The sequence below is a fragment of the Nelumbo nucifera genome, chromosome 3 (assembly GCF_055504915.1).
Source record: "Nelumbo nucifera cultivar China Antique chromosome 3, China Antique-T2T, whole genome shotgun sequence".
Lineage (NCBI taxonomy): Eukaryota > Viridiplantae > Streptophyta > Magnoliopsida > Proteales > Nelumbonaceae > Nelumbo > Nelumbo nucifera.
In genome coordinates this window covers 37635273-37650265 of record NC_142651.1, presented here as the reverse complement: position 1 = coordinate 37650265, position 14993 = coordinate 37635273, and the positions used below count along the sequence as shown (strand labels likewise).

Genomic DNA, 14993 nt, shown 5'->3' with positions numbered 1-14993 from the left:
AATCCTGCTCTTCAAAATCCTCTTCTTTCCTGTGCCTTTATGTAGGAAAGAGAAACAGCACACTGGTTCCCTTCAGATCATCTTGTTTTCACTCCCTTTGCTACTTGGGTTGTTTAGCAGAAATGTTGGATGAGCAAGGAATCTCCCACATGGAAGTTCAAAATTTCCCTATGGCTCAGTTTGGAAAGAGTACAAATACAAATTTGTAAAGTACAAAATCTTGTATTTTGTATGTATTTGCACTGTACATATTTGCATCTGTACTTCTAGACTGAGCATATAGGTTCCTATCACTACTATGCTCTGTCAATGGGGTAAATTTTAGCCCCCAAAAGATAGCCAAATGGCCAGAATAAACCCTGCTTTTAGCAAGTTTAATATTAAACCACTAAAATATTCTGCTTTTGAGCAGAATAAACCCTAATCTGTTGGTGCTTTACATTTTAGAATGAATTGGTATTATGATTTTCCTCCTTTTCTAAAGAACTAGCTAATGTTCATGACAATTTTAGATGTTGATGATATATATAATATGTTTTTCAATTTTTTTTTACAATCTTTTTATACTTTTTCTGTATAAAATAATTCTTATTTATCATACTTATTTTTTGATAGAATTAATATATGATATGAGAGATGCCCCCAATTGTTTTCAATAATTTTTTTTTTGTATTTTCATAACTTTTATTTATTTCTCTTTTTAAAATTTTTATTATTTAATTGTTACATAAAGGATTAACACATTTGACCCAAAAATGTTGAATTGTTGATCTGCCACCAAAAGGGAAAATAGTTTCATTTTTGATTACTTTTTTAATTTTGCAATTTATTCCATCATAATAAAAACGATTCTTCTTATCACACTTGTTTTTTTTAATATAATTAACATAAAATATTAGAGATGCTCAAAGGTTCTCTACAAAATGTATGTATTTTTATTTTCTTTTTGCAATTTTGCATGTCTTTTTTTTTTAACTTCTCTTATTTAATTATGAGACACATTCGACCTAAAGGGTTGAATTGTTGACCTACCACTAAATAGGAAACAAATTCAGTTTTGGGTTGGTTTTATATTTTATATTTCATTTCCATCATCATTAAAAAACAATTCTTATTTATTATACTTATTTTTCTTTAATATGATTAATACAAAATATTAGAAATATGAACATTTTTATACTAATTTACATTTTTTTTTTCATTTTTAGTATTTATTCCATTTTAAAGTTTTACCATTTAACTATGACATCACAAGCTAACCTATTTGATCGAGATGGTTGAATTGCTTATGTGCCAATAGGATGGAAGAATGGGTTCATTTTTAGGTCAATTAAAAAAAGGGGGTTGGACTATGATGCTGGGAAGGTATGATACCAAAAAAACTTATAAACCAATCAACTAGCATCATAAAAGTAGTAACCAATTAGGTGGGCTTTTGTCAAAATTCACATGGGGTTTTGATTGATCAAAGTCTCTATGGTATCATGTCTTTCTAGCATCATTGATCATGGGTTTATATTGTTAAAAGTATTGGATATAGATCAAATTGATAGAATTTATTGGAGATAAAAAATAGTATAAATATAAGATTCAATGAGAGAGAATGTGAGTTAATACTTCAAATACAAGATTTAATGATAGAGAATTGAATGAGGTAAAAATTAGTAGCTCAAATTACATTTTCTTACCTCACAATTAGAGAGGGAGCAAATTCAAAAAATAAGATTATTTAAGTGAAGAATAGAATTCAGTGAAAGATAATGGGAATAAATACTTTGAACTCTTGAATATAAGACTTAACAAGAGGTAATTGGGTGAGGTGAATAGTAGTTCAAATTGCATTTCTACCCTCACAATTACAGTGAAAACAAATTTAAAATGGAAATATTTTGGTCAATTAAAAATTCCACGTCATGGATTCATACATCATATAATATAAATAGTTATAAATATAGCTGGTTTAGCTGCTTAAGGAATATTGTAAATTCCTTGGATAAATGAATGGAAGGCACACAAGACGAGAATGCAGAATAAACACTTAGGCTGAGTTTGGAAAGAGTACAAATGCAAATACGTAGAATGCAAAACCATATATTTTGTATTATTTACGCTGTACATATTTACATTTGTACTCTTTCCAAACTGAGCCTTGTAAAATTTATCCCATAAAATACCCTCCGCTTACCATTGAAACAAGGGTACAACTTGGGTGCGCTTGGGTTTGAGTTTTGTCAAAGTTTGAATGGGCCTGGCCCAAAGTTGTGTAAAGTGTTAATTAGGGCCAACCCAAATTGAACCCCTATATGATTTAAATAAAACTGTAAGACAATTATCAGAATATTTATTAAGTGCTTACTTAAATGTGCTCACAATGGTGTGCCTATTGAATCCTGTCTTAGTCTATTTAGAGTATCTACTAGTTGATGATGATAGACAGCTTAGATTTGCCACATCATTCCCCCACATGACAGAGATAAGACAGGTCGCATAGAGAGTTTCCTTAATTGACTTGATTGGGGAACCTATTTCATGCATATACACATATTATTTGACGAGGGAGCGGTAGATCATACAGGTCTCCCTACCTTTATAAGCAATCAAATGGGCCCCCTATTTCATGAATGGATGGCCAAAAATTTTAACAAGTCTCGTTACCAAACTTTAGAAATTAACAGTGGTATAAATTAATATAAATCTCAGAAGAGATCTGAGGTGGTAAACTTTTATCTTTCATTTCAATTATTAAAGCAATTACTATTTATCAAAAAAAGAAAAAAAAGACAATTACTACTTACTACATAAGGCTTATCTAAAGACTAGCTAGCTTCAATAAGCCGAGCTTGAGAGTGGGATGTCCAAGAAAACAAACATATATCAGAAATTAATGTGGACTCCGTGGTACTATCCACATGAAGCCTGTAAAGCAGAAAACTTGGTCAGAGGCAGCACATGCCATAGGATGCTACATACATTGCTATGCTACCACCCCAACTGTAAATTGCCAAAAACCAAAATCTTCTTCTTCTCCTTGTGTCTCTCTCCATCTCCACAAGCTTAAGGTCCCAGGCAGGCAAGCAATATAATAACACTGAGGACTCACGAAATGCACAAAGAAGACAGAACCTGCACCCATCGGCCCTTAATTTGTGGGTTATGCATCTCTCACGGCCCCCCTCACGCCATCTATCTCAAAATGGAAAAATGGAGTGTCTTTTCTAGATTAATGCAATGTTTTTACCGTTATTCATGGTTGTGTCCTTGTTAAATTTACTACTCCCGTCTCTTTCTTTCTGTCTCTCTGTCTGTCTGTCTTATTCATGGTCGGATGTCGCGCATGTGGAGAAAGGATTTCTTTTCTTTTCTTTTTCTTTTTTTTGGCTGGGAAAGGTGGTAGGGAGGAGGTAACATGGCCAGCTAGCTATGCCTATGCGTGAAAGGGTTTGGGTTTACTCTATCCCTTTTTACTTGAAATAATTACTCAAGCCAGCCAGGTTGTGCAAAGCAGCAATTAAGTGAAATGGCTCCACCTTCTTCTTTTTCATCTTTCTCTTTATGACTTTTAGAGAAAGGCAAGATCTCTTGGACAGGGTCTTCTGGTGGGGCTGCTGACAAAAGTATATTAAAATGTAGATCTCTCCCCAGATCTTACATGTGGCATCTATAGCTATCTCCATTTCTTTATTCTTATCCCAACAACATCTTTTTATATATATACATAGATTCCAAGATACTTCAAAGCAAAGCATCAAATTGTAGGGAGTTTAATATGGTTATATGGATGGATGGAAAGTCGAGGTAATATATAAATTATAAAATGAATGGGGCAGCACAATTACATATGGCCAATCAAGTGCACTACTGTATGTATCCTGATCCTGTCCATTCATTCTTTTTTAAACAAATGTTACTTTTTCTCTGCTGAGAAATTATCAAGTCAGACTCCTCAAAATGCTGCTCATTATTCACATATCTGGATCCAATGGTGAACACAGTTACCACCCTATGCCAATTAGGAGTGTTAATTGGATTGGATTTGGTCCAATATGATCCAATCCAATGTGAATTCATTACAAATGTATCAAGTCCCATTCAATCTAATGAAATATTTTAGACTGGTCCAATTTAATCTTTTATCAATAGATCATATATTGACTTAATCCAATATAAATTTATTATGGATGGACTAGATCTAATCCAATAAGTACTTTGGACCATTAAATATGGACTGGTTCAATTCAATGCCTTATTGGTCTGTCCAATCTTATCCAAACGAATTTTGGTTTGGAAGGATCCAATCCAAAACCGATTCATTGACACCTCTACTTTTCAGGTCCCAGTTTACCGGTTAATCTCGGATGATTTATCTGTCCAACCCGTCAAAACTGTCATTTAACTGGGACCCAGAAAATCCACCACTTCCCAGTTTTCACGGTCCAACTGTCCAATCTGGGCTGAATCTTAAAACATTGGTCTATAATTCTGAGCACCAATAGAAAAAGAACTCATGAGATCTCTGCAAGCAGCAATGAATTTCTTGAAACGCCAAAAAGTGGGGAAGCCTTTCTCCAATAGAATGAACCTCAACAAGCAAGCTTGCACCCAATCGTTGCTCTATGAGAAATGGGCCCATCCCATTTTTCTGATCCATAGATTCAAGAGTAATTACTTTTTTTATTGATTGACGCAATTAATTTATAATAAAAAATGATTTTTTTGGATAAGAACAATAAAAAAAAAAGACTATGTTGATGTGCTTCAAGCCTTCAACAACAAATTCCTCTTTCATACTGATTATCTGGTTTACCAGAAAATTAGTTATACGAAGACACACAAGCGCAAGGGCCGGAAGGCTGGAAGCAGCTAGAGATGTCAACGAGTCCGGTTTGGGCTGGGTCCACATAAATACCCAGATCTTAAACACTATTATCTGCATGAGTTCTGGGCCTTACTATTGGTTTAAGTGGACCCAAGTTTGATATGGACGGTTCACAGAAGCAGCTAATTAAATAGCTGAAATCAATGGGGCTCGTAAGTTAAAATTGGGGCATATATTTTAGGCAAAATTCCACTTTAGCATCCTGAATTTTTGAGCTAGTATTAAGTTAGTATCCCAATTTTCAAATGTGTCATTGTAATACCTAAAATTTTAAAAAAGTGTTAAGTTGGTCCCTGTTATTAACCGACTGTCAGTTATCTGTTGAAAATATCAAAACTATCCTTCAAAAGAAGACATTGTTTATTGTCTTCTATCCATGGTTCAAAGTATCGATATGTCTCTGTGCATCGGCAGAGGCGTATCGGTACTTTGAATTATGCAGAAATATATATATATATATTATTTTTTTTCAAAATTTGGTTTTTGGGTAGTTTAATACCCATATTTATCATTAAAAAATAGTGGGGTCTTGCAACACCTGTAAACAGGTGTATCAGGACCCAAAAGATACAATACGATACGCCCGATAGGGGCGTATAGTATCGATTTTTACTTCTATCTTGAGACTGAACCGATTATCTTCAAAGAAAAATAGAGAAAAAACATAAAATATGATAGAGGGAAACAATAACCGAAAACAAAGAAATAACTAGACAAGAATGTATTTCAGAGTGTTGGATTGACGTCATAGATAACTATCTATTAAAATTAAAATCCTGTAATTGGTAGACTACAAATACAGAGTGTTGGATTGAATGGATACATTTGGGTTGCACCCATATTATTCTAGTTTTAGTCATCATGAAACATCCATCTAATCTGAAAGGTGTAGAAGGCATCTCAACGATTTTCCATCCATGAGCAGCTGAAATGCTTCACTAATCTTAGTGAAGGGAAGCTCGTGAGTTATAAATTCATCCAAATTCACCTTCTGAAACCACCCGATAACACAAGACGATGAGGTTGAATTGCCAAAAGAATATCATAACAAAGTAAAAATTAAAAAAAAAAAAGCAGAAATGCAGAATTGTAAAAAGCAAAGAGTACTGTTAAGCTACTAACCCCACGCATGCATTGCTCTGCAAAATGAGGCAACTGGGTTTTCCCTTTGAAGTCCCCAAAGACTGATCCAACGAGTTTCCTCCCATCAAATAATTCCATTGGATGGAAAGGGAGCATCTTTGGCGATGTATGTACTCCCAAAATTACAGTCAATCCCCATCCCTGTTACAAAAACTCGTATGAATGCATGCAGAAGGGAATAGGGATGGCTTCTAAATAAAAGGGATGATTTCATTGCATGAAATCCAGAAATGATATAAGGATTTGTTTGCTTCGTAGTCAGAATCGAAATTAAAATCCTTTAGAATTGGAATGGTCTATTCCTGTTTGGTTCAGACAAAAATGGGATTTCATTCCCAAGAGAGAGGCAGGGAATGGCTGTTCCCTCAAATGGGAAAATGCCAGTAGAAATGGGAATGGACTATTCCAATTCTGATTCCAATTCCAAACCCCTATTCCTGCGAATCAAATGAGGTATAATTTTCTTTCTTAGCAATGGAAAATGATTCCATTTTTATACGGTAAGTCTGTGCTCTCTATGTGATAGTATAGTACAGCCGTTTTATCCGTATTCTCAAAACTTGGATCAAACTCAAACATACTTTTACTTTTTCCACCAACGATCCATGTGGGATTGCTGCGCTTTATTTATGCAAAGGATGAGAGAGAGATGGTTGGGCTGTAACATCCAGATTAGGGTTTGTCATCCCTTTCTCTTTCAGTTGGGTTGGGAAAGCCTAAAGAGAAGGAATAAAATAATCAAGCAGGGAAAGGACAAATTAAGGGCCCAAGGAAGCTAAAATTAGCCCATGTTCCAACATAATGGAGGCAAAGGATTTAAATTAAATGGAAAAGAAGAACGAGAAGGCTCAGCTATAACTCGGAATAGGCTAAGCAGTAGATCTTTGGTAAACCCCGATCTCTGCCATATTTTGATCCCCTATATATACGGTCCATCTGAAATTGGTATTAAAAATGGGGAAAATTATAAAAACCTCTCCTGTTTTTTATGATAATTTATAATTCTCCCCTATGTTTTGATCTTAATAAAAACCTCCCTTATAGTTAAAAAAAGGCATAAAGATCTCCTTTTTCACTAACTTTGTAGATGGAAAAAATATGATGTAATGTATTAAATTATTTAAAATATCAGATTTATCCTTGACCAATTTCATTCAGATGTACATTTACTAAAGTATTCCAAAAAGAACATATTTGTTTTTTGTTTTTTTTTTTTTTTAAATTCAGTTCAGGCTTTTACCTTATTCCATTTGTAAAGAGTAGTGAGAATTACTCTTTCTGAAAGTTGATAGACAGAATAAAGTAGTAAAGGGTAAATTTATTGCCTCCATTATTAAAAACTAATGGTAGGGAGGTATTTGCACCTCTTTTCAAAACTATAAAAAGGTTTTTATTTGGATTAGAAATTACAGAGGAGGTTTTTATATATTTTTTCCAACAAAAAAAACAAAAGGGTTCTTCAATCTCGAAAGTCCAAAGTAATATATTCCAAGAATGCAACAAAAGCTAGTATGAAATAAGAGAGTAGTATATACTATATAGGCAATTCGTTTGCCTTAGTTTTTTCTTTTCTTTTGTTTTCTTTTTGATAAGGGGCGTGCAGAGTGCTTGCTTCTTTTTGTGGTGTGGTGTGCATTCTTTGTTTTTCTTTCAGTGAATTAGTAAAAATTGGAAGATCCATCTTAGTGATGGGTAACTGCCATGCACATGTGTATATAAAAATAAAAAGAATTATCTTTTAAACTTGGATGTGAAGACAAATCAGTATGCACATTATATGGTAAAGAGTAGGGTGCAATTTGGACAGGCTCAGGTTAAGTTTTTATTAAAAATTGAATGGGCTTGACCCAGAGGTCCAAACACAAAATAGTGTAAAATGTTAAGACGGGCCAACCCAACAAGTGGCTTACATCATGGGTGGAGAAAAAAGCCTCCCGGAGAACTGCCGAATCGCCTGTACACTCAAAGCTGTAGTCTACTCCTCCTCCCGTCATTTCGGCTATAATCTGCAGCACAAACAATGACACATTGCACATAGAAGAAGATTTAAAGCTTTCACCTGCATATACACATTCTGCGTTTATCAATTGACGGATTCTCTCTCTTTATCTCTCTCTCAATATTATCATCTTGATAATTTCTCAAACAGTTAAGAAGGATAAAGTTCTAAACCCGAAAAGTTCGAAACCCTTAAGAGCTGTGTATTTCAGTGTATCCAAGTGAATTATACCTTTATCTATGAAAATGATATGCCCATATTTTGATCCTATTGGGTTCACAGCGGAAGACACGGTTCCCAGGATACAGCAGGTAGATGTAATCTCGTTTGAATGATAATGAAATATCATGACTTCAATAGTTGAATGAATTAATAATAAAGCTACCAGTATTACCTCATGGACTGGTCTCTCCAGGTCCTTCGGGTTTATGAAATCGGTGATTCCCAGCAATTTGCCTACACACAAAAAGGAGATGATAAGGAGTAAAGTTATACCGGGGCTTTGGTTAAATAGTAAGACATAAATGGTGTTTATCTATTGATTTATTCACCTTTTCTTATATTATATGGACTAAAACATCCTTATTTATATTTTCTAACGGACAAAATTTTAGTTTGGTGATTTCATATCCAACTGATGGTGACTTAGTTGGTAGAATCTCTAACTCGTCTGAGTAGAGACCTGAGATGAGATGAAGAAGAAAGAAAACAAGACTATTAAAATCATGGAATTGCTTTAGAGTGAAAAATACCTTTGATGAATTTGCTCGGGTTTATGTCGATTCCGATGATTCGAGAGGCTCCTCTTAATCGTGCTCCTTCAGCCACCTGTAACTTTGTTTTATTAGAAATGATACCTATTAGGAAAAAAATAGAAAGAAAGAAAGACCAAAGTAATGGTTGAAGTCTCAGACTTACAGCAAGGCCCACGGCACCCAGCCCAAAGATGGCAACGCTGGACCCAGTTTGCACGTTTGCCGTCTTCCATGCAGCTCCAACTCCTAAAACCCAATCAAGAATAAAAAAATGTAATTAAGGCTCAGTTTAGAAACAGTACAAATGTAAATATGTACAGCGTAAATACATATAAAATATAAGGTTTTATATATTTACATTTATACTTTTCCAAATTTAACCTCGTACAAATGTAAATATGTACAGTGTAAATATATACTAAATAATATAAAATATAAGATTTTACACTTTACATATATTTGTATTTGTATTTTTTCAAAACTGAGCCTAAGCAATTTTACTGTCGTTGCTGACTTGCTTCAGATTATTAATTTTAAATTTTAGTCAGTGTAGTTGTGTGATGGGCCTGAAATTCCTCCTCAAGGAGGCCCTTTGAACCATGACACTAACTACTGAGACGTTGTGTGACCATTTGGATGGGAATATCTCTCCCCTTCTATTGAAGGATTAGGCAAGCGGATGGATATAATGTTGGAAATAATTTTATTGATAAGTAATTATTTTACATGGCTATCCAAGTATTTTTATTTTTATTTTCTGGTCCAATGGCAATGACGATATGACATCCAAATTTTTCTATTTCTCTCTTATATAAATCTTAAACTTCAGAATGCATTTGACATTTCTTATTTTAAGAATTTATCTTGTTTTTGCTATTAAAAATTCAGTGTTCATAGAAGTATTTTAATTGCAAAAAAGGAGATAAGTCCTTAAAATAAGGAATTTCAAATGCAGCCTTAAACACTTATTAGGTTCATGACTTAATAAACACTGTTTATGACGTGTCCAGAAATTGTTTTTGCTTGTTTTTCAAATAGTCATATCAACGAAAAAAGAAAAAGAACAAAAAACATGTTATTGAACTCTGATTTTGTTTTCAAAAAGAGAAATACATTGTTTTTGTTTCAAAAAATATATGTTTTTGAAACCATCAAAATAATGGTTTTTAAAATAAAAATAAATTTTATAATGCAGAAATCATATGATTTAAAGAACATGATATTAAAATAGATGAAAAACATGTTTTGGAAACTAGGAATTTAAGAACATGTTTTTTATTTCAGTTTTGAAAACAAAAAATATAGACAACCAAAACCATGCCTTTTTTTTTTTAATGTTTAGAGAAACAATCTATTTTCAAACCAAATGAATGGGCAACAAAGAAAACTATTCAGATCATGGTAAACGGTAGAGCACCCTCCTTAGTCAGAATTGCCTTATCTTGACTATGGGATGTGAGCCAAAAATAAGGTCTTATGAGCAGCCACCGCAATCTTTCTCCTATCAAATGAGAGCGGATTAACTGGAGACAAAATCATACACACCCGAATGAACTACCTATTACGAATAAACATGCCACGTGAGTCCAGATTTCTTACTCACTTTTTCTATCCATTCTCTACCTGCCTTGAATTGTAGCCATACATCTCTCAATTTATAATAGATATATGTGCCTTATCTTGACTATGGGATGTGAGCCAAAAATAAGGTCTTATGAGCAGCCACTGCAATCTTTCTCCTATCAAATGAGAGCGGATTAACTGGAGACAAAATCATACACACCCGAATGAACTACCTATTACGAATAAACATGCCACGTGAGTCCAGATTTCTTACTCACTTTTTCTATCCATTCTCTACCTGCCTTGAATTGTAGCCATACATCTCTCAATTTATAATAGATATATGTGCCTCCAATTCACGGTGGATAGAGAGTGAGTAGGAAATCCCGACTGGGATCCCATCTATACTGAACACTAACGTATTGAGTTGTGATAAATACTCCAGCCTGATTTGTACAATTTTTTGTTCAGCCCATCAGAACATGTCTTCCACACTAGAGGCCCACAATTAGCTACTTTCTCACTTAGCATTTATGGTCACTTGTTAGTGTGGGCATTGTCGTGGGTTCCACATTTGGGGATCTTTCTGTAATTATGCAATTATGATCAAAGAGATACAAGTGACCATCTCAACCATTGGGTCATCAGCTCTCCAGAAAACAAAAATCCTATCAACACTAAAAGCACAGAAATCAGCCCTATATAAAAAATATCTCCCACTACAATTAATATACAAGCACGGGATGCCATGCTCCCCCAATGAATGTGTGATACTGGTTTGTTTTAGTTCTCAGGAGATCCGTGCTTGCTATACACGGGTGCAACAGCAGATCAGTGTCTTTGGGAAACAAGGTTTTTAAAACCCAACCGGACAATGCATCGGTCAGGGGTCTGATTTTCGGGTTGAATGGTCCGATCATTTAAACTGAACGGACGATCCATTGGATGATTTCAACAGTTTGATTATCTAAATCAGCAATTTATTGACCAAATCAACGTTTTTGACAAATTAACGATTCTGGGGTAATGTGACCAGTTCCCGGTTTTTCCGGTCAGATCCGATTTTGAAAAGCATGTTGGGATCGGAAATGTCCAATCACCTATGTATGGCTGATCAATTTCCATGGTTTCAGAGTTTTTGCTTATAGGGAATCTCGTGGCTTTTCACATAAATATGAATGCACCTGTCACTCACAGAATGGAAGTAGTGCAAGAGCTCTCCTTCACAAAACAATTGATCAAAAGGCAAAGATTCTCCTATGAGTTTGAAATTTCCAAAGCGGGTGCTCCATCTACTGAATGGAAAGGCAAAGGTTTCTGAATTCTGACAGACAGATGAATCATGATTGGTGAATGGGATCGGCACCAGAGACGAAGGCGAAGAAAAGTCAGCGTTACCTGTAGAAACTCCACAGCTTAGCAAGCTCATATTCCGTAGATGAGCATGTGGGTCGATCTTCACAACACAGGCCAAGTCGAGAACAGTGTACTCGATGAAAGTGGATGTGTTGAGGAAATGGTAGATGGGCCGGCCGTCGAGCGTCCAAAACCTTGTCTTGCCGTCATTTTCCATGGCGACTTTCATTGGGTTTACACGGAATCTCTGACAGAGGTTGGTTTTCTCAGACTTGCAGTAGGCACAGTCGCCGCACTCGCCGTTAAAGATGGGAATAACGTGGTCTCCTTCCTTCATGTCCACCACTCCTTCGCCAACGCTCTCGATGATCCTACAACACGTAAAACGTGGTGGTGAATCAAGGGCAACCCATCCGAAGCTGAAGATCGAGAAGCCAGAAACGGCGATAGATAGAGAATTTACCCGGCCGCTTCGTGACCCAGTATCCGAGGATAGGCTCGTTGAGCTTCGTTCTTTAAAAGGAACAGAGGAAGAAATTAATGTGGAGTTAGGAATTTATATTAATTAAAATTGTGAGTATGGTAGTTATGTGAGGTTAATTAGTTTCTACATTCTACCTCGCCTTTCCAAGCGCTCAGATCGGTATGACAGATTGATGTGAAGAGGATCTTAACTCGAACCTCCATTTTCTGTGGAGGATCCACTTGCACTTTTTCCATCACGAAGGGTTGTCCCGGACCCCATACAACAGCACCTTCAATATGAGAACAGAGGGAGAATTGAAGAATACGAAGAAGAAGAAGAAGAAGAAGAAGAAGAAGAAGAAGAAGAAGAGGAAAGACCAAGTATGAAATAGTGGCTTACCCTTGCAACTGATGACCTTCCCTCTCGTCTCATTTGGATTGAACTTGCCATTCGCAGTAAACAAACTATCCATCTCTCTCTTTTTCTCTCTGTATGTATGTATGTATTCTAGATTTTTAGATTTATAGTAGCATAAGAACCAACTGGACAAGTTGGGGATTGACTTGCTTTTAATAAATAAATTGTCTCATTCTTGGGAAAGCTTTATATTTATTAAACCATATTCTATATACGTATTAGGACTTTAGGGTGCTCCTCTCTCTGACTCCGAGACAATCGACGACATGTGGGCACCTGGCTTTGTACTTAGGAATGGGGAATTCGAATCCCGTATTCATTGGTGCCAAAATATCAACTCCTAAAATATTTGTTCCCCCTGTTTCCCCCTTCCTCTTTTTAATTTGAACCTTTTAAAGCAAAGTGCCAAACTCGTTGGTTGTAAGGCTTCCAAGTGGTTGTAATGGAGTTTTGAAATCAAATTTTGCCTGCACCAGGGTTTAGGGTTATGGGTTGGGATGGATTGTCTCTCGTTGTGTAGTTCCATGAAAAAAAAGTTTAAACTTTAAAAATAAAAATGGAATTCATAAAATATTATCATCATCCTTATTTGTCCTTTCCTCTGTTTGGGGGAGGAATTTAGATCATCTTTCTGTATGTTTTGTCTGTGGCTTTGAATCATATATAGGGAAAGTGTAGATGACAACCGAAAATGGAAGAGGGATCTGCTGCCAACACAACAATATATTTTTTTTCAAACAAATGTGGCACACCATAATACGTATCTAATTTATTATCTGTTAAAAATATATTATATGAAACAAACAATGTTTCACATTTTACAACGTATGTATAGTCTATTAATTTATTTATACTAATATTTATTATATATAAATAATAAATATTATCTTAAGCATAATTCCGCAATTTCATAGTTTCATATGCACCAGCGGGCTGGTTGGCTCCTCGATGTCAACGCTTGCAATCAAATTCAACCCTATTGCGTATATGCATGTGTAATTTTCATTTTTTACCTTCTTTCGCATGTGCAGTTTTATTATTATTTATTTATTTCTCAAAAACGCCCATAGACTAAATACATTGTAGTTTTTTCCTTCTATTCTAATGAATTAAAAAAAAAGAAAAAGTGCATAACTAGTGGTGGCAATTGTTCAATTTCAACCCAACCTAAGCCGCCCAACAAGACAGAGGAGATTCTTAGTGGTAGTAGTGGACTACTTCAAAAAGTGGGTGGAGGCCGAACCTCTTGCGAAGATCACAGCATGTAGCGTGTAAAACTTCTTTTGGAGGAGCATAGTGTCTCGTTTCGGACTACCTCGAGTGCTTATCTCTGACAACGACAAACAATTCGAGGACATCAAGTTTCAGAACTGGTGCAACCAGATGGGAATACAGTAGAGTTTCACCTCGGTGGCGCACCCTCAAGCAAATGGTCAAGTGGAAGTCACGAACAGGGCCATTCTCCGTGGACTGAAAGCACGCCTAGCCCGAGCTAAAGGACTATGGGTAGACGAGCTGCCCAGTGTACTGTGGGCTTATTGAACCACTATGAAGACCACCACGGGTGAAACCCCCTTCAACCTCACCTACGGCACGAAGGTAGTGATCCCAGCCGAGATCGAGGTGCCTACGCTATGCTTGAAGGCATACGACAAAGAGGCAAACGATGACGAGCTACGCACCAACCTCGACCTAGTTGAAGAGGTACGCGACCTCGCATAATCCAGACCGCGGCCTACCAGTAGAGAGTGGCTCGGTACTATAACGCCAGAGTCAAGAGGCGGAACTTTCGTGTTGGAGACCTGGTTCTTCGTAGTCATGGTACCTGAGCCCGGTGTTGGTAAGCTCAGACCGAATTGGGAAGGACCCTACCTTGTAAAGCGGGTGCTCGGGGAAGGTACATACGAGCTCGAAACCTTAGAAGGAAAATAGGTGCCTCGGGCGTAGAACGTCAGCAATCTAAGGCGGTACTATCTGTGATCGTCTAACTGGAGAAAAGACTATAAGTCACTCCTAGAAGTCTAAGGACTAAAAGTGCCGAGCTGGTAAAAGACCTCGGCATTGTATAAGCCCCTGTCGCCCCTTCGGCATGGGCAGAATCAAGAAGGGTGGACAATAAGTCGTGCCCAAGGCCTAAGGGCTAAAGTATCGAATTGACAGACTCGTCACTCTATAAGTCCCAGTCGCCTCCTCGGCATGGGCACCCAAGACCTAGTCGCCTCTTCGGCATGGGCATATAAATCCTAGTCGCCTCTTTGGTATAGGCAAAATACCTCTAAATGCCTAAGGCATAGATAGCTTGGGTATAAGCCCTACGATGTCTAGCCCATTTTGGCATATAACAATAGGTTGGACCCGTTAGGGACAACCGACATCTAAATGTGTAGCCTGTGCGCGGACAGGTCGGGTATATACCTT

General features: G+C 36.4%; 1 protein-coding gene across 1 annotated transcript; it reads right to left on the bottom strand.

Annotated features, from left to right (window-relative positions):
• Nucleotides 1–5578: 5578 nt before the first annotated feature.
• Nucleotides 5579–12733, bottom strand: LOC104593731 (alcohol dehydrogenase-like 4). The gene is made up of 10 exons (XM_010253691.3): nucleotides 12558–12733; nucleotides 12311–12447; nucleotides 12156–12205; nucleotides 11735–12063; nucleotides 8937–9019; nucleotides 8771–8846; nucleotides 8413–8474; nucleotides 7930–8025; nucleotides 5999–6160; nucleotides 5579–5867 (listed from the first exon to the last, which is right to left on the bottom strand). Exons 1-10 carry the CDS (start codon nucleotides 12628–12630, stop codon nucleotides 5751–5753), a joined length of 1185 nt encoding a protein of 394 aa, XP_010251993.1. The 5' UTR covers nucleotides 12631–12733; the 3' UTR covers nucleotides 5579–5750.
• Between the last annotated feature and the right edge of the window lie 2260 nt (nucleotides 12734–14993).

Bases quoted from the DNA above. Each gene is read 5' to 3' on its own strand.
- LOC104593731 (XM_010253691.3), bottom strand. From the start codon at position 12,630: ATGGATAGTTTGTTTACTGCGAATGGCAAGTTCAATCCAAATGAGACG. The intron at 12,448-12,557 runs GTAAGCCACTAT...CTCATATTGAAG, and splicing joins GAAGGTCATCAGTTGCAAGG to GTGCTGTTGTATGGGGTCCG. The intron at 12,206-12,310 runs GTAGAATGTAGA...TTCCTTTTAAAG, and splicing joins TGAGCGCTTGGAAAGGCGAG to AACGAAGCTCAACGAGCCTA.